Source organism: Zootoca vivipara, chromosome 2 (assembly GCF_965207765.1).
Source record: "Zootoca vivipara chromosome 2, rZooViv2.hap1.1, whole genome shotgun sequence".
NCBI lineage: Eukaryota > Metazoa > Chordata > Lepidosauria > Squamata > Lacertidae > Zootoca > Zootoca vivipara.
Window position 1 is genome coordinate 59,101,290 of NC_142584.1, and position 27,936 is coordinate 59,129,225.

The 27,936-nt window shown below is 43.5% G+C and overlaps 1 protein-coding gene across 2 annotated transcripts in view; it reads right to left on the reverse strand.

Moving 5' to 3' along the window:
- Positions 1-27,936, reverse strand: part of MGAT4B (alpha-1,3-mannosyl-glycoprotein 4-beta-N-acetylglucosaminyltransferase B) — an 80,566-nt gene that overhangs the window by 17,391 nt on the left and 35,239 nt on the right. For both annotated transcript variants that reach the window (XM_035105635.3, XM_088661999.1), the window contains exons 2-9: positions 14,312-14,491; positions 12,478-12,618; positions 10,641-10,774; positions 7,214-7,260; positions 4,991-5,104; positions 3,911-3,986; positions 2,845-2,959; positions 319-449 (exon numbers count right to left, since the gene is read on the reverse strand). In XM_035105635.3, the coding sequence (XP_034961526.1) occupies positions 319-449; positions 2,845-2,959; positions 3,911-3,986; positions 4,991-5,104; positions 7,214-7,260; positions 10,641-10,774; positions 12,478-12,618; positions 14,312-14,491 (938 nt within the window). The remainder of the gene's footprint in view (positions 1-318; positions 450-2,844; positions 2,960-3,910; positions 3,987-4,990; positions 5,105-7,213; positions 7,261-10,640; positions 10,775-12,477; positions 12,619-14,311; positions 14,492-27,936) is intronic.

Genomic DNA, 27,936 nt, shown 5'->3' on the forward strand with positions numbered 1-27,936 from the left:
CAAACCAGCCCATCTCTCTCCAGTGCCAGGAACTCTCTCACAGCATGCCAGAGGGAGGAGTCCTGTGACTTGTAATAGCTATTAGGAACCACAAATTGTATCCCCTCCAGCCAATACCAACACCCAGTATTCCTTAACATCTCCACAAGTGATTCCATCCTTTACAGAATTCAGTTTTTAATTTAATGTAAAAGAGAATATAAAAGAGACTCAAGAGACTTAAAAAAAAGACCCACTGCAGAATCTCTGCATAATTTCAGTATCATTTCATTAAAAGGCACATCTGCATAAGTTAGAACTAATTTGGGGTTAACTTACTGCATCTTTCTCTGGGTTGCAGACTTTTACCCAGAGGATATGATCCAGGAGCCAGTCTATGGGCTTGTCCTTATAGAACATGAGTATGAATTCCACAATAAGACTGAGATCCAAAGACTTGAACATCTTCCCTGAAAGTGTGGAGAAGAGAAAAAAAATTAGAAATGCATGTTGGATCAGAGAAACAACCCTTTCCTTGCCCTGGAGCAGGCACCCCCAACCTCGACCCTCCAGATGTTTTGGGACTACAACTCCCATCATCCCTAGCTAACAGGACCAGTGGTCAGGGATGGCGGGAATTGTAGTCACAAAACATCTGGTGGGCCGAGTTTGGGGGTGCCTGCCCTGAAGTGTTCTCTACAGGTGTGAACTTCTTTTTAAAAAGGCATTCAGCCTGCTGATGCTTAGCCAATTAGCAGAATCTAATACTGGCACACTGCTAACCCCTTACATATGGCCGTTACTTCAGGCCAACTTCTATGTTCTCAGGGGCCAGTCTATTCTCCAAACAGTGGTCTGCGAGCCAGAAGTAAATTTTGCTACATGTTCTGACCCCCCTCACAGGAGGTCAGACAGTGTAAATAAAGTTAATGCCTCATATCAGTGAGGGCTTTATAAGAGTGGACTGTATATGCTCTGGCACAGCCTAAAATCAATATGTGCTATTCTAGGGAGAAATGTAGTATCGAAGCAGTGGTGGCTAACTTGTGGCCCTACAGATGTTGCTGAACTATGACATCCATCATCCCTGATGATTGGCCACACTCACTGCCTGGGGCTGGAGATGTAGCTCAGCAACATCTGCAGGACCAGAGGTCAGCCAGCCAGCCATTCCTGCATTTGAAGAGTGCAATAGATCTGCCTCCTACAACTTTTGGAAACAGTTTTTATTTTTCCTTACAAATGAACCTAACAAACACACACCTTGTGCTTTAATGGTCTGCCAATGAGATCCTGCTTGGGGTACCATTTGTTGCTTCAAGATAAGCACCCACTCAGAGCAGGGCCTTCTCACTTGCTGCATCAGTATAGTGAAAAGCCCTCTCCCTGTCCCAGGTGATATTGAAAAGTGGGACAGAAACACTGCAAATGAATGAATGAGGAGGAAACTTCTTAACCCAACCTTGATTAAGTTATAGAGAACCAGTGTGGCGTACCAGTTGGAGTGTTGAACTAGGACGTGGGAGACCAGGGTTCAAATACCTACTCAGCCATAAAGCTTACTGGGTGACCTTGGGCCACTTATTCTCGCAGCCCAACCTACTTCACAGAGTTGTTGTGAGAAAAAAATGGGGAGGACAACTATGTAAGCTACCTTGAGTTCTTTGAAGGAAAGGTAGACTACTAATGCATTTATTATTATTATTATTATTATTATTATTATTATTATTATTATTATTATTGTTATTATTATTATTTTGTTTGTCCATGAGCCATGTCTGCTCTGCTCCTTAAATGAAATGGAGGTTTGAAGCAACATTTCCTGTTAGGCTTCATTCAAAGCCACCTTTCCAGTTCCTGATTGAGTTGCATTCAGTGCCCCCATATCCCTTCCAATATTGTTGCCACCCAAATAGGAGTAGTAGGACAGACTAGGTTTTTTCCACCTGTAAACAGTGAAAGATCTCTGCTGTTTTAACATCATAGTAGTAGTAATAATAAATTTATATGCCGCCCATCTGACTGGGTTGCCCCAGCCACTCTGGGTGGCTTTCAACAAATTAAAACACAGTAAGGACCCAGGTGGCGCTGTGGTTAAACCACTGAGCCTAGGGCTTGCTGACCAGAAGGTCGGCGGTTCGAATCCCTGTGACGGGGTGAGCTCCCGTTGCTTGGTCCCAGCTCCTGCCAACCTAGCAGTTCGAAAGCACGTCAAAATGCAAGTAGATAAATAGGAACCGCTATAGCGGGAAGGTAAACGGCGTTTCCATGTGCTGCTCTGGTTTGCCAGAAGCGGCTTTGTCATACTGGGCACATGACCTGGAAGCTATACGCCGGCTCCCTCGGCCAATAATGCGAGATGAGCGCGCAACCCCAGAGTCGGTCACGACTGGACCTAATGGTCAGGGGTCCCTTTACCTTTAAGACATCAAACATTAAAAACTTCCCTATACAAGGCTGCTTAACGCCTCTCTCTTTCCATCTCCACAAGACAAGCATGCACATGAACCAGCTGCTCCTCCCAACTAGTAATTAGAGCCTCTTAAGACACTTGGCCTGTTTAACAAGCCACATCAATAAAACATTTGTGTCACACAAAAAAGCAATGTGAAACTAGAGGTGGCTGGCTTTGCTGTATGATCTTTCTGTTCTGCGTTGAGTTTGGAGGAAGCCAGAGTGCAACTGTCACAACTCTGTGTTCCATTCGTGCCAAAAGAAGCACAACTGAAAACATGGGCGGTGCTTTTCTTTCTCCTGCAGGCAGAGTTAGGCACAACACTGAAGCACACGCCGCTGGGAGAGGTTTCTCCTCTAAGCAAAATGCACCTGAAGGTGCTGTTGGTGTTATGTTGAAGGGAGCCTTACCAATAAACCCAAGCTGGGAGAACTCCAGGATCATCCATTCCTCTGATGGCTGCTGCAGAGCAAAGTTCTTCATTGTGCTGAGATAGTTTGGCTTGGCTACAATATCATCTTCCAGCTACAAAACAAACAGCGGGAGATGCCAGTACTCGTGACAGATCATGCACTCTGCTGAAGAAAAACTCTACCCTACAACATGTCCAACAATCGAAGATGGGAGGAAGAAACCTCTAGCCGGGGACAGGATTTTAATAAGGAAGACAAAATCTTCCAGCAGTTTCCTGTTTTTCCTAAGCGAACTAAAATAATGAATAATACTCAATTAGCAATGGTCAATTAGCTCCAGGCATGCCAGCATTATACAAGAAAAGACCTGTTCCCATAATCAAACACGGATCTTGTTTTTCTAGCCATTGGAAGCAGGCAAACATTAGAAATAGACCCTGCTATCATAAGTCATGTTACGTAATAAAGTACCAGCAGCAATATGCTGGTTCCAAAGTTAGGCTACCAAATCAAGACCACATAATGTCAAAGCTGAAATGCTGTTTTTTTTAAAAACAAAAACAAAATGCCCCATTCTACCACTCCAGCTAACTCAGGATATAGGAACATATGAAGCTATCTTATACCGAGTCAGACCACTGATCCATCGGGCTCAGTGCTGTCAACACAGACTGGCAGCCAGGAGCCTGTCCCTGCCAGGAACTGAACCCGGGACCTTCTGCATTCAAAGCAAATGCTCTGCCCCTTAACTATGGCCCTTCCTTAAATCTTGTGGAGGTTAAGGTGATCATTTCCCCATCTAAATCTTAGCAAAATTCATCTGGCCAACTGCTTTTAGAACACCAAGGTCTTACCCAAGAACGAGACAGAGTTAAAATTAATAGTTTCAATGCAACGCATAAGAACCAGATCAAAATAATGAACAACATGGTCTACTGTATGTACCCTCCCCCTTCTAAAACACAGGCTTCCCACACATACTTTTGTGTTTGATCAAGGACCCAGACAAAATGTTCCTTGCTGGGAGCAACAGAATCTATACTTTAGCCAATGTTTAACTTACCTGGACATAATAGATGCCTTTGGACTGTGCATACATCATTAGAAAGCAATAATCTAGGTTCTGTTTAGTCCTCCACCTATAAAATAGAGAAAGACTATAATGGCACACAAGGCAGAAAGTTGTTCCATTGCTGGCAGGCAGCAGGTGCTTTCAATGGAGAAAAACACAAGTTCAGCAGGGAATTCAGAATCCGGTACACTCTCATTCTGAGACCATAATGAGTTCCAGATCTATTCTGAGTGCATAGCTATCATTCTAGCTTGGACTCTAGGTGATTTTAGGACCAAACGACATCTGTTGTTATTCATGGGAGCAACATGTAGTTTTAAAAAACTAAGTAACACAGCAGTCATGGGAGGCGGTTCAGTCCAGATTGTAACTGCAGCATGAGGAGACAGGGGAGAGTAAGAGATTTAACCCTTTGTCCCTGCCACAGTCCCTACTTTCGTGTGGAAGGGCCATAGCTCAGTGACAGAGCACCTGCTTTGCATGCAAAAAGTTCCAGGTTCAATCACTGGAGCCAGGCAGGGCTGGGAATGTCCTTGGTCTGAATTCCCAGAGCGCTGCTGCCACGCAGTGTAAGCAATATGGACCAACAACAGTCTTGAATCGGCATAAGGCAGCTTTCTATCCACCCCTCTTCTGGCTGCTATTTGCATTAAGAATTTTTTTTTCCTGTGGGTGCCAGTGGGAGTTTCCTTCCTGATGCAAATAGCCATGGGAGGGGACAACATCTGGATCAGAACTGCAGTGGGAGCAAAGGTTGTCCCCCCACCCACCCTTTGCCACAGCTGCTGCTTATGTTAAATGAAAAGAGCTGTCACATGATTAGCAATTGTGTGAATAATGGCACTAGCTCTAAGGCACGCATTGCATTGGAGCCACAAGAAAAAAGAAACAGCGCTGTACACAATTTGAGCAGCTTGCTTAGGCAAATACATTTTTGAAAAGAAGTACAGGCCATTCAACAGCCAACAACCTCTACTTGCTCCCTTTAAATGCCTGTTTTCTTCTCTTACAAAGCCATGCTTGGGGGCTGGGGGCTGGACAAACACAGAGTGCCAGTGGCTTCTCTCTTACCTGACCCTTTCCTTGGGGTCGCCAAAGGATTCCCGGAGACGAGAGAAGTCTGGGTAGAAGTGTGGAGAAGGTGAAATAACTTCTAGAAGACCAGAATGTATTTCATTGGGGAACCTGTGAAGGAGGCGGGGGGGGGGGGGAGTTAAGGAAGAAGCTTTCACTTTCTGCAGAGAGGAGAATGCAACCTAACACAAGCGATTAATAGCCTGAAAATCATGGCACACCACAGGGCAGGACAACATTAAAAGGTCTGTGGAAGAAAACCTCCACAGGAGGTATTGTGCTTTCAGGTCCTATTTTAAAACAGAAGAAACAGCAGCAGGGGGAATTGTTGCCATTTTGAAAAGCTCACCCCCTGCTTTGGATTTCTCAAATACTGTACCTCACAGCAGCTGGTAGAAGGTGAAGTTAGATTTCCCTACCACACTCGTGCCCCATTCTTACACGAACATTACTTTTGAATGCTGCTCAGTATGAGGGCTTGTCTCTCTGCTTGTTCATTTACTGTGAATTTTTACGTATTACGTGCTAAATGTCCTGATTGTTACAAACGACAACTGGGTACCAGTTCCTCCCCCTAGTAGTTCATGGATGTGGGGCCTGTAGCCCTCCTGATGTTGTTGGGACTCCCAACTGCCCTCATCCCTGACCACCAGCCAGTGTTGGAGTAGGAGCTGGTTGAGAGTGTTTGTAACTGTTTTTAGAACGTTTAAAAACTGCATTTAGTTTTTATTTTTAATGTGTTGTTATTACTGTATCTGATGGCTGGGCTCCTTCAACATTTCCTGTTGACAACCTTGTGTTCCTTTCAATTAATCTTCTTTCTGCAATATCTGAACTGTGGCTTCTAATTGGGAATGCTGTTCTCTTGATACAGGAGCAATTGCTTTTTCCTCTAAGCCATCTGAACTGAAGATAGCATTTGCCACCACTGTGTTTCCCCTCCCCACATGGTTCTGCCTGTTCAGTTTAAGGGAGATAAAGCAAGCCATTTGTGTGCGTGCATGCCTGTGTGTGCATGTGTTTAGAAATCAAACTGCTAAACTGATAAAAGGGAAACATTTGAGGCATTTGATAGAGACAATGTCCATCCATTTCATCACAGGGTCCATTACACAGTCGACCCTATAATGACTTGTTAATTGTGTGGTTTTGTCCAGAGCTGAAAGGAGTTTGCCAGGCTCCACATAAGCCACGGACTCTTCATCAGCACTGGAAACACAATGACTCCCACCTTAGCTATTACAAGAGCCTTCTCTCATCACCTGTGCAGCTCAGGGAGCAAAACTTTAGCTAGTAGGTCACATCCTTTTTTCCAGGTCTTGATCTTAGCTGCTGTTATTAATAGGCAACGTGCAGAATGCAGAAGTAGTAATGAAGACGGGGACTACCGGTATTATCTTCTAAATCTTTTGTCCTCTGAGCACTGGTGCTACTAATTCCTGCCCAGTGTCTTCTACAAACTTGCTAATCATTAACAGTAAAATAAAAAATACAGCAGAGCCTCCCATCCAAATCCTTAAAAACCCCAGAAAACGCCCTGAGCAACTTATTGATGAGAAAACCCTGACACTGCAAAAGGAAAACCCACAGAATGCTTTGAGATGGAAAATAACTATTAGGTTGACATAGAGCTCTGGAGAAATCAGATGCAGACCTGGTAGGAGCAGCAGGGAGACAGAATATAACCCTAATGCAGCAAAGGACATCATGGCAGGGATATTGATGTTGGAACTAAGCCTTATTTTGGTTTGAGGTCTGTGTTGCTGGCAAGCAGCCGCTTCTCCTGCTGTGAACAGGCTGTAGAATGAAGATAACAAGAACTGTCTGCCCAGGACCACTGTAACTCTTAAGGCAGCAGTTAACTGACATGGAGCCCACAAGTAACGTAAATACAGGCCAAAGGCAGCATATAGCACATGCTGCTGTTCCAAAATAACGACTCTCCTGATAGTCTAAGAAACAAACGGGAAATAAATGGATGGCATGACTGATGCAGACTCACAACTGGTTTTAACAGGGGAGGGAAAATTAAAGCTTAACCAGCATGCAAACTCAATGCATAGGCTTAGCAAAAAAAAGAAAGAAAAACCTTCCTCAGGAGGAAAACATAACATGTAAAAAAACAACAACTTTTGTTCTCATTTTTTAATTAAAGGTAAAAATTGGTATTTTTCCTAAGGTGAATGCAATATTAATAAAGGATGAAAGAATGCTGCTTACAGGCCTTTGATATTTTCTGCCACTCCTGTTGTATACTGTGGATCTGTCTGCAAAGGAAAATTGAAGAGGATAAGTCAATAAGCACAGGCAGATTTAAGAAGTTGTCAATATGCATATTCTGTACCTCAGAGATCATGCTTACTAGCCCTACTTATGCCAACATGCTTGTCCTGTTGCCAAGTGCTGCTAGTCTTGCCAAGGGCTGCCAGATACACTTTATTTTTACATTTCCTACTCTAGAAGATGCAGTATGCATTTACATTCTCAACGGACTCCTAATAGCAAGATAAGGCAATTTGAAAAGTGAGATCTGGCAACAAAACAAAATAACGAATGAATGAAAGGTCAGGATTTTATGCCCAAGATCAGAACCATCTTGGAAACAATGTTAAGAGAACAATAAAAGTACATTTGGAGGGGAGGTGGGAAGAATCCAAGGATGCTTTCCGTTTCCCAAACAAGGAGTGGTTTCTGATCTAAGCAAAATGAAGACAAGGTTGATATAGGCAAAAATCTGCCCTTATTCCCTTATTGGGTTCTCCATCGGTTGGAGAATATAACAGAGGCCAACCAGAGAAGTTTGAGAAGCAAAGCCTTTATTTTCGCTGTTGCAACAGGGTCCTTCCTCTCACGCAGGAGAACAAGGAAGGAACCCCAAAAAAGGTGTCTTGCCCTTAAAAAGAAATTTGAAATTGGTTTCAGCCCACCCCCCAGAAGCATCATCCATATGTCACAGAAGGGGTGTAGCCCAATACCGCCCTCCCTAGATTCATCATAGGTACATCATGAAAGGGGAGGTCTGGTGGCAGTAATCTGAGCATCCTGGACCCTGCCCCCAAAACCTAATCAACAAAAAAGAGATATTTACATTTCCCTGTTTCCCAGCCAAGTTAATCACACCCTTTTGTCTGGCACTCAGGTATCAGGATGCCAGGGATTATCACTTTAATTCCTGAGACAATGAGAAGGTTCCCCCCACCCCCCTTCTTCCTTGCAGAGGAACACCTGGTCAGAGAGAGAGAGTCAAAATGGTGTCAGTCAGGCCTGTCTTCCTGTGCTGCTTCAGACATGTTTCTGTACATTCATGTACATGTTTTATGAACAAATATATATATATATATGACCTCAAGATTCTTATAACAAGGTGCTTTATGTTCTTCGTAAATGGGTGCAACACGCATCTGCTCCAATAACTGCCTCAGAACTTGGCACCAGAAAATGAGATGCGCACATGTGCCTTCAGGAAATGCCACCTTGCCTTGCTCTGTAAGGCACTTCCTCATCAGACACCCAATTTAGAGGAACTCTGCCTGTTCCATTTCAGTTGTGCCTTAAAGCACCCGGACACCACTTTAGCAGCCATAGGTTCCCCCTGCCCCAAAGAAAGAATCCTAGATTGTCAAGAATGCTGGGAATGTTAGCTCTGCGAGTGTAGGGTGTGGATGTGACCGTGGTCTCTTGGTGAGCAACATATCTTCAAATTTCCTCACACATTCAAAAGACATATATAATGATATTCTTCTTTCATTTGTGGAAGTGACTTTGTTTTAGCAGAGCCTCATGCAGAAAAGGGGGGGAGTAGAGGTGATGTTCACCAATTTAAGCACCCCCTCCCGGCAGCCCCTAGTGCCACTTTCCATGCTTTTCCAGAGTGTTCTCTAACTGTCCAGAGCAGAACTGGGGGAGAAAAAGGGGGTGCAGAGGCATGGGGAAGTCAGCAAAAATTGCATCCCCCTCTTATGCCTAATGGGGCAGTTAGTGGAGTTCCACTCTGGGCAACCTGAAATACAACCCATTAGCTATTTCAAGTTCACTATCTCCTTAAAATTCTCAGAAGATGCACAAACATTGGCTAAAAGCTAAGATGGAGACATTAAAATGTGTGGTCTGCAGGCAAACAAAGCGTGCCAATCAAGCTCCTTAAAATTATTTGACATGCCATTTTTTTTCTTTGAAGAAGAAAAACATGTATCCAGGCAGTAAGAAAAGGACAGCATGAGTATCTTATCCAAAACAAGAAACAAAGGCACACAGAGGCTTTCCAGTGCACGCATGAAATGCAAGAGAGACTCAGACACCCCTTGATACATTACAGATCAACTTAAGTGTTTATATATATATATATATATATATATATATATATATATATATATATGTGAAGCAGGCCCAACTTCCAGTCTTGGGGAAAATTTGGGCAAGATGGTCTCAATGGTCCCCTACTGGTGGCTGCCCTTCCCCCACTGTGGGTAGACTGCCTGCCCATGTCTGCAGCAGTCAGTGAGTTAAAGCATGCTGCACAGTTCTGGCACTCCACTCAGTTTATTTGCCCTAGCACTGTTCCTGTTGCCATACAGCTGAGCCACATAAGGTATGGTGGCAACAACACCAGCAGTGCCTCCTCCTGGGCTCCAGAGCCTCACCATTTGCTGGAGTATATTCTGTACTGGGCCTGATGTGAAGCAGCCCTGAGTTCTCCTTTCTGCTAAGCAAAGTACTGTATCTCCCGTTTTAGGATAAGAAGCCATTTGCTCCTCAAATGCAGCCATTTTCTTCTGCTTAATTGCAAAGTGGGAAGGAATTCCACATACAAAAAATACCATCAATAAATGCTGAAAAAGGGAATCAGTAAAGGAGTCATTAAGGGCTGCTGTTCTTTTAGAAATAATTTGCTACTGAAGGCTATTTTTGCAGAAAGGATTTCTGGAAAGAAAGAAAAACTAATTTGTTTCAAGCTTGAAACAAATAATCCCAATGGGACTGCTACATGAAAGAAATACTGTATATACACACACAAACCCTGAGACAAAAAGTGGCCACAGTAGATTAATGTGCAAAGGTCATCCTAGCTCTCAATCCAGAAGCTGGTTATGGTGAGAGGCATTTAGCACAGCAAAATGCATAGGCTGCGCTATGCATTTTTTAGTTAAGGTTCTTTTAGGGATCTCTAGCAGGGGCTGGCAGCAAATGCACAGGATCCTGAAAGAACACCCTTAAGGCAATTTTGAACCAGGCCCCCTTTTTTTAGAACAGCTGCCTAGCATTCTGCTGGAGCAAAGGTCAACAAGCTGAGTGCAATTTAAATTAAAGAGACATACACAAGTGCCTTCTTGGCAACAGCCATGCAGCCTTCTGCTAACATATTGACCCTCTACAGCTGAGTGCATCCAAGCATTGTTTCACACTGGAAACAGCCCGCTGGGCCCCATTGGCGGGATGTGCCCGATGATCCTTGTCGGACAGCAGCCTGAGGTTAGACTTATCTCCCTGTGCCAAAGGAGAGGTTGGCCCGCAGCCATGTGGAGAGAGACATCCTGCTGTTTCATGACTACATGCTGGCTCCTGGATCAGCATCAAGTCCCTGTCAGATGGACAATAAAGGGATACGGAGTTATCAAAGCTGGATTCGGAGGTGAGATGATAACTTTACCTCTGCAATCATGACAACAATGACAGTGTCTTCCTTTTCCTGCTGGTTGAGCTCTGAGATCAGAGAGTTTAGGGTATCTGTAAGATAGGAATGCACCTCCCGCTTGACACTAGGGATCCCCATCACTATCGATACTGTAAGTGAGCAGAACAAAAATATAGTTAAAGTTAGCTTGCTTAAAAAAAACACAACACTTTCTCATGTCATACTTCACACCTCAATTTCCTTTTCTACTTGTTTTCAGCAAAGTTCTCCATATATTCTGGATAATGAAGGTAGCTTGTCAAACAGGACATCAAGAGCTTTATGGCAGGCTGATCACTGATCGTCATTGTTCACGTGGGGGGGGGCAGGAGGGGCAAGACAGCAGGAAGATGGGCATAGTGCAAATGCACTAGTGGGTGAAATATGGTAATCCTGCCACTACGTTTGCACCAAACCAACCTCCCGGCCACCTTGTCCCTCCCACTCCCGGTAAGCAACAGTGACCCACATTCCAGAAAGCTAGCAAAGCGCTTCTGCACCACCCAGTAGCCGTTTCTGCTGGAGAATGAACTAATACCCGCAAACACAGTATAGATGGATGTGTAGCAGTGGCCACCGTGGCTATCCAGGGATTGTAAGCTGGCAGAGAGTCCTCTTACACCATATTGCTTTTGACTGAGGAAGCAGAATCTGCCCTACATTGCTAGAACAAGACTTGAGGGAATCAAAAGTAGAGATGTAACAAGTATTTTACCTTCTGGAGGATTGGGTTTGTTCTAACAAAGGCTTCGCTCAGGCATCCCCAAACTGCGGCCCTCCAGATGTTTTGGCCTACAACTCCCATGATCCCTAGCTAACAGGACCAGTGGTCAGGGATGATGGGAATTGTAGTCCAAAACATCTGGAGGGCCGAAGTTTGGGGATGCCTGGCTTAGCTTAACCAGATCCTCAAAAGACACACTATACCAGGGCCCCCACAATCTTTTTAGGCCAGTGGGCACACTTGCAAATCTAAGAAACTGTTGTGGGTACCATAAAATACCCATTTCACAGAAGAAAACCTGGTGATGCACATACCTAAATGTCAAAACAACAACAACAACAACAACAACATAATAATAATAAAGGCAGGCAACACCCTCCTTCCAAAAGAAAGGTAACTCCTGATGAAACAACCTCATCCTAAAATAAAACAACTAAATTTAAAACATTTTGAAAATTGAGGGGGCTTTGCAGACACCAGCAGGGGTACCTGAAGGTGCAATGTGGGGATCCTTCCTTTATGCAGTAAAGCATTGTCTCTTAAAATAATATAGCCTTGGCAATATACCCCTAAGACAGTTTCTGAATGGAAGGTACACAGCACTCGTGCTCAGCCTGTGCAGGTCATCTTGGCCATCTGTGCCACAAAGTGGTGTATAATGAGATAAGCGCAGAAGGAACAGTTCACATAACTGAAGGAGAGACTCTAGCAAAGCAAACTGCCTGCCAGACCATTTTCAGGAGCTTCCTTCAGCCTCTGCTGGCTTGTGCACACAAACAGAATGAGAAGGACGGGAAGTTCATGTCCATACATACCCTTGGCAGGTTAAAAGGAAGCTATTTTCCATGGAAGCACCATCTCAACCGTATCAGAAGCTGGCCAAACAACTGTCCGGCTTCTCAAAAATGGCCACCACAGGAAGCGGCCTAGGTATGGCAGCAGCTGTAACATGTAAATCAGTCCCAACTTATGCATCCTTAGCTTGTCATTTGATAATTCCCAGTTAGGTATGGGAAACAGTAGGCATGGGGGAAGAGTTGGAAGGGAAGTGGCCTAAAGAGCAACAAGAAGTCCATGGCATCCACTTACCTCCGGTACGTCCCTGTCCAACATGGACAGCCGGCTGCAGGCTGTTCTCCTTGGACAGCAAATGAGGCAAATGATGGAAGATGGTGGGGAGATGCAGCACATTCTTGTTAGTGATATTCCAGAGTTTCAGCTTTGTTTCATCTGTTTGAGAGAATGAAAGAGGAACGTTCTGACATTTCCCCCAATGTTATAATGAGGAAGGAGGGAGATTGTTAAGCTTGAGGGGCATGCCCACTCATAGCACCATCTGGCCAGCTGAGATGATCACTTAACTTGGGTTAATCAGTCCAATCTTTTTCACTTGTACCCAATAATCCCATTAAGTTTAGCAGGAATTATTTAAGGCTCAAGACAGTTAAGCACACACCCAAGTCAATTGAGAGAAGAATAAAACTTAAACCTTTGGCAAAAAGGCCTAAATTTGCACCTGGTATTTCTGCGCTCTTACCAAATCTCAAGGACCTAATTTTGTCCCATTTGTACTAAATCTGTGCTATTTGTGGAGACTGAACACACTAGTGATCAGAAACTCCAACAAGTCATTAAAAAACCACTTTGTTCAGGGTAGTAAAGTGTTGTTTAAAAGCAGCTGTATTGAAACTTTTATTTTAGAAATGGTATTTATATTATACATCCCTCTTGATTACATTCATGAATTTTTATAAATAATGAAAAGGAAAAAATTCCACATTCAGCCCCTCTGACGTGCTTATGCAATCACCACTATGGAGCACTGAAGGCCATCTTCTGCAGGCTGCCTCTGCTACCATTGTAGCCTATGAAGGCAAGAATGGGCTTTCACAGCAGAAGGAAGCAACATTTACAAGGTTGCCCAAAGCAGAAATGATGAACCTTTGGCTCTCCAGATGTTGTCAGGCTCTGGCTCCAGCTACCATAGCCAATGGTCAGGGAAGGTGGGAACTGTAATTCAACATACTTGGAGAGTCTCAGGTTCCCCGTCCTTGGCCTATGGGAAGCTAGGATAATTGCAAAAGAAAGAAGCAGGCAGTCAGGCCATTTGAAAGCACAACTGCGCAAGTGGGTGCGAGGAATGATATTTGAGGCAATTCATTAGGGACCAGACTCATAAGCAGGAGGAGACAAGTAAGTCGGTTGCCAAAGTTTAAGCGCATAGAAGTATAACTTTCACAGATATTTCACATACCATGTGACAGTAGCTGGTGAGTTGAAGATTACTACAGTATATGTTTTTACTGGATTTCCAACCTTTCCCCCATCATATTCACATCACATACATAGTGAGGGTTTGATATTATAGGTCAGGGGTGGCCAACTCCCAAGAGACTGTGATCTACTCACAGAGTTAAAAACTGGCAGTGATCTACCCCTTTTTGGGGTGTTCAGGTCAAAATTGTTGAGCTTTTTTCAGGAAGGAGGAAGGCCCATTTTTTAGGGGTTCATGTCAAAGTTGTCAAAGGTTTTTTTTGTCAAAGGCTTTTTTTAGGGGGAAGAAAGCCCCGTTTCTTTGGGGTTCAGGGCAAAAATGTTGAGCTTTTATTAAGGGAGCCAAAGTTGTTGAGCTTCTTTGGGGGGAGCCAGTAATCTACCAGTGATCTACCACAGACGTCCAGTGATCTACCGGTAGATCACGATCTACCTGTTGGACGTGCCTGTTATAGGTGAAGGGAACTGTCTTAATGCCACTCACACTGGCCCTACCAATAATAGTTTCAGTCTATATATGCTCAACAAAACATCCAAGTGACCTGCTCCCTGTGGAAAGGCATGCCTGTCTATCTGATGATCTGTGGAGAAGCTTCTTCTCTGCAGCTTCAGTGTATCATGAGCTCATCCTTGTTAAAGCCAGATTTACCAGATAAGCTGCTCCACGTCCGGTTTATATCCCTCAGGGCCTGCTTCTCAGAGATGGCTCGCTTTATCTCATCCAGGACTAGGTTCAGCTCCTTCGATCGCTTGAGGCTCTCCTGTTCTGCAGCATGCAAGCGGTCTCTTAACGCTAGGAACTCTCGCTGATAGATATCCACAACATCACCTGCACAAAAGAAAAAATGCTGATTATTATTATTTTGCTGAAAAAGGAAGGATTTCTGTAGCGCAGACAAATTGGTTCCATGTGGAGAGGGGGAGGCAGGGAAGAGGGAGCACCCTCCTCCTCTGACTGGTTTGGAAGGGGGGGAACACTTTTGATTTAACTAGAAGTATATTACTCAGTTCAATACGCTCATTTGGGTCCTACACACCTCTAAACATTCGCACCTGCATTCATGGTTAATGCCTTTGGGCAGGAGTACAGATAAATTTAGAAGTAGCCGAGAGCAAAGTCACTGTTAAATGGTTTATATATAAACTGGATTCCTTCGAAAGTCACCTTGAGCTGGAAGCTTGCTATGCAATACATAGAATTGCCCATTTTGTTAGAATACCTACTAAGGAAAACAGAGGGAAGCAGTGACTACCAGTAGTTTCTTCTGCTTCACTGTGATCATATATGTAGAATAGCTAAGGGAGTAATTTGTTTGAAGAAGTAGTATAGTGTGTCAGAAATTGGCTCATACACACACACTCTAAGGTGGGAGGGAGGGTTAGCCTACTGGCATGTCCACTGAGAATTTGCAAGTGAAAACACAACAGGATGAGCATGTCATTTTTTTTAGCATTCCAAGTAAGTGGATAAATACCACAGAGATCTATAACCCCCTCCCCATCGTCTTGAGTTTTGTTTGCTTATGAGTCTTCATGTGTGGGCTGATCTACTTCGTTTGGAGTAAAGGTCACATTAGTGGGTCTGTGCCCTGCCAAGCACATCCTGGCATTTTGAATAAGACCTCAAAAACATTTCAGAAAATAACCAATGCTAACTAATTTGATATTCCTAATTTCCCAGGTGTTAAGTTCATGTTTTACCTATCCTGAGGAAGTGAACACCATTTTAAAACATGCCATTTAAGGAAACAGGGAGAACTTACTGTGTCATGGAAATACTGTTCTGGCTTGCCCTTTCAGACCCAGCAATTACAGGAAACGTCACTTTGCTAAACCAAAGGGGTTTTTTTGTGTAGGAGTGTGTGTGTGCCCGCCTCAGGGCTATATTTGAAACCAGGAATGATAAATTAATCCTAAGTTTAACCTCATCTCAAACATTCAAATGGTATTTCACAATGCTAAGTGATGTTATTATTAATATTACTATAGCAACCAGTGTTCCTGAGACCAGCCACCAGAAAGACGCAAAAATAGCCTCTCCACACACATACAAAACATGAAGGGGAAAAAAACCCTCTCTGGATTGTTTCCCACACTCCTGATGTATTGTGTACAAACTGGAATTCCAGCAGCGACCAATTTAAAGAGAATGGAAAAGTAATAAAAGGGCTAAATTAAAATTCCAGGCCAAAGGATCTGTAATGGGGAAAAAATGCATGAAGACTACAGAACCAGTATTCTTGCGACCATCACCTCATGGCCAGGTCAGGAGAGGCTCAAATGTCAGATCTGCAAGGCACCTCTCTCCAGCTGCATCCGAACTGCCAGCTGCTTCCGAACAGACCTGCATGAATAATTAAGGGAAGGATACAGGACCTCAGACTGCCCCCTTAGACAGATGGCACAAGGCAGCTCTTGGGAAAACAAAATCAATGGATGGAGCGAGTATTTAATTAGCAGGCTGTTAGGCAATTCCCTGAGTGTCCTATATGTAAACCATGCTTCTGATTAGCTAGAAGTACACTGCAGGCAAAGTCAAATTCATATTATTTTCAGCAGGACATACCCAGAAGGCAGTGATGGACAAGCAGCTGCTCCCCCAGCTCTGACTTTTATCTACAAAAGGCTTCTGGCTCAGTCCCTCCCTCCCCGTCTTAAAATCAGCAATGAGTGAAGACTGGAAGATGACCCTGCTCAGATCCTGCTGGCACAGAAATCAGAGAGATTGCTCCTCCACAGAATTTACACTGATGGAGCATAAGAAGGCACTTGGGCAGAAATAAAGCTGTAGCAAAGGTTGCGGTTTTTCACGGCAGATGTATGCTTGGCTTGCCCATTGCCGACTCACAAACTCACCAACAGAGTCATATTTTCAAGGTATTCGTTACCTGAGTGCAACAGTACAGATACTGTACAGAACCATCAAATGGCTTTTTATATTCTGCAGAAAATCTCTTAAACCCCATTCTTGCGCTGTCTAAAGGCCAGCCTTTACATGATCCAACAATCTCTCTGTAAAGCCAAGCCCTTTCCTCCTTTGGACCCTACAAGCTGCAACAGATAACAACTGTTCAGAAGTGCCAAGGTCAAGGCTTAAGGGAACAGGCCTTTCCAGGAGCAAGATGTGAAACTGACCTCCACACTAGTTGTAAGAATGAACATGGGTTCAACCTGTTCAGAGAACCAGAATACTTTCAAGCTAACTACCAAAATAAAGGCCAAACACACAATATGATGCAGAGACCCAGAACACAAAGTAGGGGGCAGGAACCTACAACTAGACACGTGAGTAGGATTCAACAGAGTGCAACAAGAAATGGTTCCTTGAATGCTTATGTTATTGATGGCCCTCCTGTCCAATCCCAGAGGATGTGCTCAGCACAGAGTAAGAGGGAGGGACCTGTGGCCCTCCATACATGGTTGGCCTCCAACTGCCATCAGCCCCAGGAAGTATGGCCAATGGCCAAGGGTGGGAGAAGGGTACAGGCTCTCCACCCTGATGCAGAGAAAAAAATAGGCTTACTGAGGTTCCAAATAAGTTTAAAACTGAGGATATCCACAGACCTACCACTGCTTTCAGAGTTTAAAATAAGGACCAGATATACCAGGTGGAAGGGGAGTTGGATGCATCTGATGGGCCAGATCCATATCGCTCCTACTCCCCACAAGCCAAGTTTGACAGCTTCTTGCACAGTACTTTGAGGTCCTGCCAATCAGGTGATCTCTGGCTCTCCAGAAGGCATGTACACAATGTTTCTGAAGTCACTTTTGGCCCAGTCACTTTTTCCCCTGCCCACTGACCTCTGGGTGAAAAGTGGGTAATAAATTGCAACAATATCAAGTCAGGTGAGTGTGGTTTGGCTAAAATGCTGCAGTGGGCCTAATTAAGCCTGAGGACTGGATGTTCCCCACACCTGAACAATAAGATATAATGTTTTGTGATTAACCATTTGACATAGCGTTCTCATATTAATAAATCTCTGACTATCACTATTTCATAATTATACACAGCATGTACACAAATAGGAAGAATTCACATATTGCAGGTGGAAAGATGCCTCCATATTATTCCACATCATTTTCAGCGAATTGATCCAATTTAGAGTCTGAAGAGGAAATCTTGCTCAAAACAGTAGTACTGTATGCCTGTTGGAGGTCTTGCTCATCCCAAGGGAGGAAAAATTGTGGCAAGTCAAGCCTTTAAGCACTGTCTAAACCAGGCATCCCCAAACTGCGGCCCTCCAGATGTTTTGGCCTACAACTCCCATGATCCCTAGCTAACAGGACCAGTGGTCAGGGATGATGGGGATTGTAGTCCAAAACATCTGGAGGGCCGGAGTTTGGGGATGCCTGGTCTAAACATACCCATGTTATAATTCTGGAGCAGCCCAGCGCAGTTAAGGAAAGCAACGTGCAATTTAACTTTTGCTTCCAAATATTTTACATAAAACCTGGAAGATGAATAGAAGTCACTATTCAGTGGTTTAAAAAGAAGCCAATTCCCCCACCACAGGTGCAGTAGGAAGAGAAATGTCACTGATTATTGGTCATTTATGATCTGCCTGTTTCATCAGAAAGTGGCACTGCTCATTAACCTAGAAAACTGAGGCAACATCGGAGAGATTCCCTTTCATTAGCTGGAAATTTCAAATGTGAAACTGTATCTGGTTTTAATGCTTCTGATTTGTAAGACTCAGAGCTACTTTGCTCCCAATTTCCTGTCTCTGTCTCTCCCCAAACCCCAAACAATTTTAGCCTGTGAAGACAGAACAAGCAATTTATAAGTAGTCCCTTAATTGTGAAAGATGATGATGATGATCATTATATTTATGCATACCCCCACCTTTTCCCCTGATGGGACTCAAGGTTGCTTACAGATAAAATCAAGAATCGCTTAAAACATAGAGAAAGCAATCATTAAAAACAATTAAACATTAATAGAATTAAAACCAGATACATAAATAAAACCTGTTAAATAATAAAACAGCACAGCACCAGCCCTTTCATTAAACGCAATCAGTTCTCAAGCTAGCACAAAGGCTGTAAAAATATGATTCAGACAATGTCTCCCCCACCTACAAAAGCCAGAAAGAAACAAAGAAACAGCTAAAACCATCATTCTAATAGTCAGAGGCAGGCCTTCTTATGAAATACTCTTAGTTTCCCCTAATCTAATTTTGAAATGTGGAGCAATCTTTAGCCTTCCTTAGGTCTCTCCCTATGAGGGTATTAAAAGCATGCAAGTACTTTGGTGAAGGGCCATAGCTCGGTAGAAGGGTCCCAAATTCAATCTCTGGCATTTCCAGGTTGGGAGATGAAATAAGTACCAACACCCTATGCTGTACACACGAGGATGCAGACTATAGAGACACATTAAGAGATCAAAACTGAATCATTTGGGGTTCAGTTGTTTGCTACGTATGCCACTTATAGCAGTGATAGATGCATGAAAGACAGTTTCCCACTTTTAACCACACACTCACCATATTGATGCCTGTCTGTTTAGTTAATACAAATATTTATCTTTTGTTTGTGAAAGGTAAGATGACAATACTAACCAAATATATGGGGCAGGAAGCATGTTTCCTAGTAGACATAATGTAAATAACAGAAAATCAGTCTCAGCGCAACTCAGAATGGGATTGTTCTGAGGCCAAATGTGGAGAAAGTTTGAGGAAATGTGTTGTTGAGCGGGATTTCAGGAATAGTTTCCAACCTGATGCTGTAAATGATATGCCAGAACACAATGCTACAACCATAAAATAAACTAGTTTGAGAAATAGTTCATACATGCCAGATCTATGCTGGAACACATCAGACAAAGTATTTTGCCAGCTAATGAACAAACTGTACTGACTTGAAAACCTACACTTTGGGGTCTGTGCCAAGTTTTGCAACCTGGCACATTTGCTACTCAGCTTTTACTGCCTTGAATTTCAAAGCAAACACTGACCAAAATATCTACAGCCACAGCACCACTTGGCAAATGTATTACTGCACTGAACCATTTACAAAACAATCCGGCAGAGCCTAGATGGATAGCACCAGTGGGATCAAGGAGAGACCCTGCCTAAGATGACAGAAATACCCTTGAAATAAGTGCTTTAGGGCCCTGAAATCCAATAAATGTGCCTTTCCACTTCATGTAACAACCTGAAGAGATCCCAATAATTAGCTAGTTCTGGTGCACCTTAATGGCTACCATCAAGAAATGGCTCCTGTGAAAATACTAAGAATTTCAGCTAATTATTAAAAACTTTCTAGACTAGTATAAATAAATTGAAAACTTGAAATGAAATAGGAATACATATCTGGGAAACATTTAATAAGAGACAAAAGCAGTGACTTACAAGGGATGACCATTTTTACCAAACCCACTGCATGCTGCTATTTATTTTTTTTAAAGAAAGAGGCCAAGGGTTAGCACATGTGCTTAAGATATCAAGAGTTGACTATAACAGCAGGCACCCCTTCATTTTTTCCTCTTTTATCCCCTGGACTCTCCCCTTCTTGCTGCAATTTTTTTTTTGCACCCTTCTCCTGCCAGCTTAAAAAAAAAAAGCTCCCTTACAATTAGGATTTGAAAATAAGATTTGACCTTGAATAATATTTAGATGTGCATAGGGACTGCAGCCACTATAACTATATAGATTTACTCACACAGCATCTAAATAATATTTATGCTACTCATTCAAAATATAGTGTGGCCCCCCACACGGACGGTGGACCGGCCTAAGACTGAAAAAGGTTGCTGACCCCTGATCTAGTCCAATCCCCTGCAATGCAGGAATCTCAGCTAGCTCATACATGACAGGCAGCCATAGAAGGAGAGTCCGCCACCCCTCGAGGGAGTCTGTTCTGCTTTCAAACTGCCAGAAAGATCTTAGTAGGAATCTCATTTCTTGCAACCTGAAGACACGATGATTTACCTGAATCATCCTGCAACCTGAATTATGATGATATAATCCTTCTGAACTTTTAAAAAATGCAACCTGTGTCCAGTTAATTCCACGAGGCTGCAATGTCATTCATAATCCAAATGGCACTTGTGGCTCAGCATGCACCTTTAAAAGTTCTCATATATATCTAAATTAAAGCTTAGCCATAAGACACCCCTCCCCATTACATACCATGTTCACCCAAAGCTCACAGTTAAAAAGTAAATGCTGCACATCAGATTTTTTAAAAAAAATTGAGAAAATGTAATAATAATTTTGCACATGATCATTCAGAGACCAGCTGATTCACATAGCTCAGTCTCTTGAAACGCTCATAAGACCAACACTAAAGCACCATACCATATGGTAAGGGAGGAACAGGAATCTTCCTGCAGTGAAACATCCTGTGTCTGGGGCCCAAGGCAGTTGCCAGGAGGAAGAGGCTTGCTGGAGCGCACAGCTGACAGATGCAACATTGTGATGGATAATAATCTGTGCCATCTCTGACCTGCTGCTTACAGAAACAAGGGGGCAATCTTATCACAAGTGCCCTTTTTTTTTTAGACAAGGGGGTGGGGGTGGGGGAAGAAAGCCCTTACGTAGCAAGATGAACGTGACTTCTTCTCTGAGAATATGTTGTTTCCACGCTGCCTTTTTGTGAAGCAAGCCTTCACAAGGCAGCTATTTTTTTAATTTTTAAGAGTAAACGCAAAAGAGTGGAGTATGCCTGAGCTAATGTCAGAGTGTGTCTGAGGCCTTTACAGCTGGTTCTGATGTTATGGTTAAGTCCAATCAAAGGCAACTATTGGGTTGCAGCGTTCATCTCACTTTCAGGCTGAGGGAGCTGGAGTTTGTCCACAGACAGCTTTCTGGGTCATGTGGCCAGCATGACTAAACCGCTTCTGGCACAACGGGACACTGTGACAGAAACCAGAGCGCACGGAAACGCTGTTTACCTTCCCACCACAGCGGTACCTATTTATCTACTTGCACTGGCATGCTTTCGAAATGCTAGGTTGACAGGAGCTCAGACAGAGCAACAGGAGCTCACCCCACCACAGGGATTCGAACCGCCAACCTTCCGATCAGTGGTTTAGACCACAGCTCCACCTGTGTCCCGGTTCTGATGTAGACCTCTCCTCAGGGCCGTCTTAAGCAGGTCGGGCGCCTGGGCGCCATGGTGTGCCGATCGCTCCGGCGCCCCCACCCCACCCCGTTTCTGCCTGTGGCTGGTGGTTTACGCGCGGCTTTGCCGCACAGCGCCCTCCTACCAACCCGGCGCTCCGCACCACCCAGCTGCCCCCCCCATCAGTAATTTAAACCGATTATGGCTTACATTCAAAGAAGTTCAGTACAGATGTGATGCCAGCTGACTGCCTAACCCTTGGGAGGCGATCCACAGCACCACACCACTCCACTCCATTTCAGTCTTGGAGCTAATGATGGCTACTATCGTGTCTGCACAAGTGTTTTTTGTAGCATCCTATTTCTAACCTGGTTTGCAAACTGTCATTTGGTGCTAACTATGATTAGCAAAACACTAGCGCAGTTGTAACATCACGATACAAGGGAGAGGGGAGAGACGGCAAGGAGTCGGTGCAAGCTCAGGGATGCCTATTCAGCTTTTCCCAACCTGGTGTCATCCAGATGTTTTGGTGATTAGTTTACCTATTTTCATAAACTGCTTAGGGCTTTTCTTGCAATCAAGTGGTATAAAAATTTTGTGAAATAAATACAATTAATACTTCCACCATCCCTGACCATTGGGCTATGCTTGCTGATGGGAGTTGTAGTCCAACAACACCAGGCTGGAGAAGGCTAACCTAAGCCAGGGGTTCCCAAATTGTGGTCCATGAGCTTCATACAGGTGGTCCACAGCATGTATGGAAAAAGCAATGAAAAATCTTACAGCATCTAGCACAGCACACTACAATTGCTACAACAGTTAGGAAAACCATTAACTGCTCCACCAAGACCCTCAGCAATGTTCAAGTGGTCTGTGGGGTGGGGGGAAGTTTGGCAACCACCAGCCTAAGCAATTGTCTTGACAGCTTTAAGCCTTCACTAGGCCAATATTAGGAAAGCAGATCCACACGGTTTAAGGCTCTCCTCCCTTTTATTGTGGATTTTTGCTCTAAGCCCCCCCCCCACGATAGAGCTACTTCATTAACAGACTAATTATTCAAGGCGTGCAGCACAAATAAAGCTTCCTAAGAATTTTCTCTGTTCTGTACAAAACAGGAGTTTTGTTTTTGTTTCTATGTTCTCATTTGATTGGGGAATAAAACATGCTGGGAATAAACAACAGAACATATTATGGGGAAGGGGGGGCAGATAATCAACATCTAAAAATAACATAATAGAAAGGATGGATTCCTAAGTTAATGAATGCCTGTTGGTTACCAAAAAAGAGAACATAAGCAATTCTGCATGGTGCAATCGTAATAGTCCTATTTTAAACAGTAAGTGTTCAGCATGACTCACTGCAATTGCTAAAAGAGAGGAGTTGTGAATCTGATGAGGACCCAGTGCTACTTTGGGCTGGAGGTGAAGGAAGGTGTGTAGGATCTAATTAAGCAGTCCAGAGATATATAAAAGATGGTTAAACCCAATGAACTATAGTTAACCAACACCATAGGAAAAGTCTTTTCATAAAGACATATGAGAAACAGCAAGGTTTAAATCCCACTTTCTACACAAATTTCAAATTAGAGCAAAGTTTTAAAATGAGTAGCTGACATTTGTGACTTGTTTAAAAGTCTCACTTCTCAGCTGCTTCTTAACTAATGTAAAGCTAACATTCTTGTTAATCTTCTATTTAAAAGCTACTATACACATCAGAAAGCATTTTTATTTTTGCAAAGTACTGCACACCACTTGGCATCCTGCAGACTAATGAATTCACCAGACAACCATTAAAAATAGAAGGAAGGTTTTCAAAGAAGCAAAAATTCTTCCCTTTGCAATTTATCTATAATTGCGATTTCCCACGAGCAAAAATACATTATTTAAAAGTGCAAGTCAATCATTTCAAAAGATCTCTTAATCAACATACACTAGAAAGTATTAAACAGATATAATTCCTCCTCACACAAAAAATTATTTCAGTACTTGTATATACTCTCAGATTAATAATTCTGTGCCACCTGAATTCTTGGTAATGCAGAGGTAAATTTAAAAGTTCGGTAATTATACGGATCCTACCAATCAGTTAGAGCATCTAAGATACTTGAGTGAGTCTTCCAAGCAGTTTCAAATTAGCCAGAAAGAGAAAACACAACGATTTGAAATTAGTGTTCTTTGGCATACATGTACAATCATAACCGACAAAATTCATAGACAAGTTTGCAAGTTTATATTTTCTCTTATTTTCATAGCCATTCCAATCTGGATGGGCAGTAAATTATGCCTTATTCTGAGTTTATAAGTGATGCTAGAAGCAGGGCCTTCTCAAGCAGGTCGGGCGCCCTGGCGCTGAGGCGCGGAGATCGCTCCGGCGCCCCCGCCCTCGCAGCGTGCAGCATGGTTTCCGCACGCCCCCCCTTGCCGGCCCAGCGCCACCGGGACTGCACCTAGAGCCGGGCCTGGCTAGAAGCAACTTGCACACAGTATGGAAATGCTTCTATAGCAAAACACAATTATTTCGCAACAAAGCAAAGCTGGCCAGTGTCAGACAGAGGCGAATCTAGCTGCTCTGGAACCCATGCTGTGCACCCAGGAACAGGGCTAGCCATCCATGGGGGTGGGACAAGCCACCCATGGGGCGAGGCAAGCATCCCAGGGGGGGAGTCGTGGTGATGTCACCCCCCTCAGGGATGACACCCAGGCCGGACCGCACCCACCACACACCCCTTCCTCCACCAGTGGTGTCAGGAAGACACAAAGGATATCATATCCCGTATAAACAGCTAGCTGTACATTGACGACAAATAACGAAACATATATTGTAGATATTTTCCCATATTTATTATGCTATTTTTGTGATATACAAATGACATGAGAAAACTTGGTATACTTGTTTGTATAATATTATTTTTGTTAATTAAACCCAATCAATCAATCAATAATTTTTTATTAAGGATTTTCTTGGGTTACAAAAGCACATGCGTTGTCTCCATTTTCAGGTCATAGAGTCTTTTCTACAGATCAGTTTCATTCAATGTGAAACATAAATGTTGCATGCAGCATAAGGTTGGGGTACAAGAGTGGTGTAGAGAGAGGGATGGTGGTAAACTTGCATTCTTTTACTTGGGGCATGTGTGAAGTTTTTTGTGTCAGTGTCACTTGGGTAGGTTCTCTTTCTATTCATTTATTAGTTTTCATTGGCAGTGATAGAATGTTGAGCGGGGAGCTCAGGGCATGCTTGGTTGCCTTTAGTTGACTGCAGTGAGATGTGTTTTTGTGTGTGAGGAGGGGGAGGGGTTGTTGGACCAAGCTAGCCATTTTGATTCATATGCTGTCAGTGGATTCTAGTTGTTGTTTTGTTGGGCTTTGTGTGTAAGAAAAGGGAGCCATACCAGGGTGAAAACTTCCTCCTTTATTTGTCTCTGTGTCAGTTTCAGTCTGTCGGTTACCTTTTCTAGTAATGCTGTTTCACATACAATTTGGTACCAGTGGTCCAGCTTCACTCCTGACAGGTCTCTCCAGTGTCTAGCTACAATGCTTCTGGCTGCTGAGAGTAGGTGGGTTATAAGCTCTTTATAGTGTGAGTGAGCGACTTGGAAAATATTCAATAGGGCTAGTTCTGGGGTGCCTTGCTATTTTGCATATTTCTTGTAGGACTGCCGTCCAAAAGGGTTGGATTTGGGGGCAATCCCATCACATGTGGAGCTACATGCCTGTGGAGGTGCAGCCTCTCCAGGATTTTGGTGAGGTTCCTCACCAAAATGAGGAACACCAGCACCAATCAGTGCCAATTTCCATGGTGTTAGGTGCTATCTATAAGTAAGATTCAAAGAGAGTTCCCTACATTTGGCTGAGATGGATTTAAAGGGAGGTTTAGACCACATTTTAGTCCATTGGGTAGGATTTATTTCATAGCCTATGTCATGCTCCCATTGGTTTTTTTTAATGTGTTGAGGGGGGTTGTGGGATTGTGGAGCACATTTTGTCTATTGTGGATACCATCCCCTTGCTGTGTCCCTCTGCTGTCAAGAGAAGGTTTTCAAAGGTGGTCAAAGCCTAGTGGCTGCTGTTTTTACTGCTGGGTTGTTCAGGTAGACGTGTAGTTGATGGTGTGTTAGCTAGGGTATTTGGGTGTCCCCTAGTTTGTCTTGTATTTCTTGTGTTGATATGGGTTTGTTGTTTTCATAGAGGTCTGTTAGGCGGTATAGGCCTTTGGCTTGCCAAGTTTTTATTTGGAAGTTTTGGGCTGCGTGATGGAATAGTGGGTGATGAGCCAGGGGGGTCAGTAGGAATGGGGTTGGGGACAGTTTGCCTACTTTCTCCTTCCATGCTTTAAGCATGGACTGTGCAAACCTGCTTGGTATAAACTGCTCTTGAAGCCAGCTGGAAGACTACAGTTGGTGCATGATCAAGAAATGATATTTGGGATACAAAACACAGTTTAAAATTTTACGTTTTACAGTACCTGAAAATTTACTAACACAGAAAAACATTTGGCCCAAACAGTCGACCCAGTACAGGCATAAGAAGGTGCTAAAATCCCCAAAGGGCTTGAGATAGAAAAGAACTGTGTTTTCTATGCTTCACTGAAATTTGGCCAATCCACAGATGGTCTTTGTGGGCAACTATGCACTGCATGCATAATTGACTGGTAGCTTTGTTTTCGCATGATGCATGATGCGAAAGGCTGCATCATGCGAAAGACTGGACTAGATGAATCCCAAGCCGGAATTAAGATTGCCGGAAGAAATATCAACAACCTCAGATATGCAGATGACACAACCTTGATGGCAGAAAGTGAGGAGGAATTAAAGAACATTTTAATGAGGGTGAAAGAGGAGAGCGCAAAATATGGTCTGAAGCTCAACATCAAAAAAACCAAGATCATGGCCACTGGTCCCATCACCTCCTGGCAAATAGAAGGGGAAGAAATGAAGGCAGTGAGAGATTTTACTTTCTTGGGCTCCTTGATCACTGCAGATGGTGACAGCAGTCACGAAATTAAAAGACGCCTGCTTCTTGGGAGAAAAGCAATGACAAACCTAGACAGCATCTTAAAAAGCAGAGACATCACCTTGCCGACAAAGGTCCGTATAGTTAAAGCTATGGTTTTCCCAGTAGTGATGTATGGAAGTGAGAGCTGGACCATAAAGAAGGCTGATCGCCGAAGAATTGATGCTTTTGAATTATGGTGCTGGAGGAGACTCTTGAGAGTCCCATGGACTGCAAGAAGATCAAACCTATCCATTCTTAAGGAACGAGATGGTTGGACAGTGTTCTCAAAGCTACGAACATGAGTTTGACCAAACTGAGGGAGGCAGTGCAAGACAGGAGTGCCTGGCGTGCTATGGTCCATGGGGTCACGAAGAGTCGGACACGACTAAACAACAACAAAGCTTTGTTTTCAGCTGGCAAACATCTGTTAGTTATGTTACCATCACCAGCACGTAATTGCATTTCCCCCTTTGTTCCTCTATGAACAGTATCCTGTACATTGTGTTCTATTTTGTTAAGCCCATAAATCCTGCTTTCACTTTTTTGTCTGTGACAATCATGCAAAAGAGTCCTGTTTCCATGTCCCAGTATATGATGGTGAACTATTAGAAGCTTGTCTCAAAACAAGTCCTCATATTGCCCTGCTTCACTGCAGAATGGCCACAAGAGGAACTTTCCTTGCTTACACAAATCCTGTTTAAACTCCGGTGAACTTGCAACATGAGTCAACATGAGTAAAGTGCCCATATCAGTGGAAGTAATAGTACCTTGGTCAGACCCCCACCTGGAGGTCTGTGGCCAGCTCTGGGCACCACAATTTGAAAAGAATATTGACAAGCTGGAACATGCTCAGAGGAGGGCAACCAAGATGGTGAAGGGTGTGGAAACCAAGCCATATGAGGAACTGTTGAGGGAGTTGGATATCTGGAGAAGAAAAAGACCGGGAGGTAGCATGATAGCCACCTTCAAATATCTGAAGGGCTGTCACATGGAAAATGAAGCAAGCTTTTCTACTGCTCCAGAGAGTAGGAACTGAACCCATGGATCTAAATTACAGGAAAATGAGATTCTGACGAATCATTAGGAAGAACTTTCTGGCAGTGAGACCAGTTTGACAGTGGAATGGACTACCTCAGAAGGTGGTAATTCTGTAAAAAATAAATAAATAACTGCAATATTGACAGGTCAGCAATATTGACAAATAATCCCATCTATA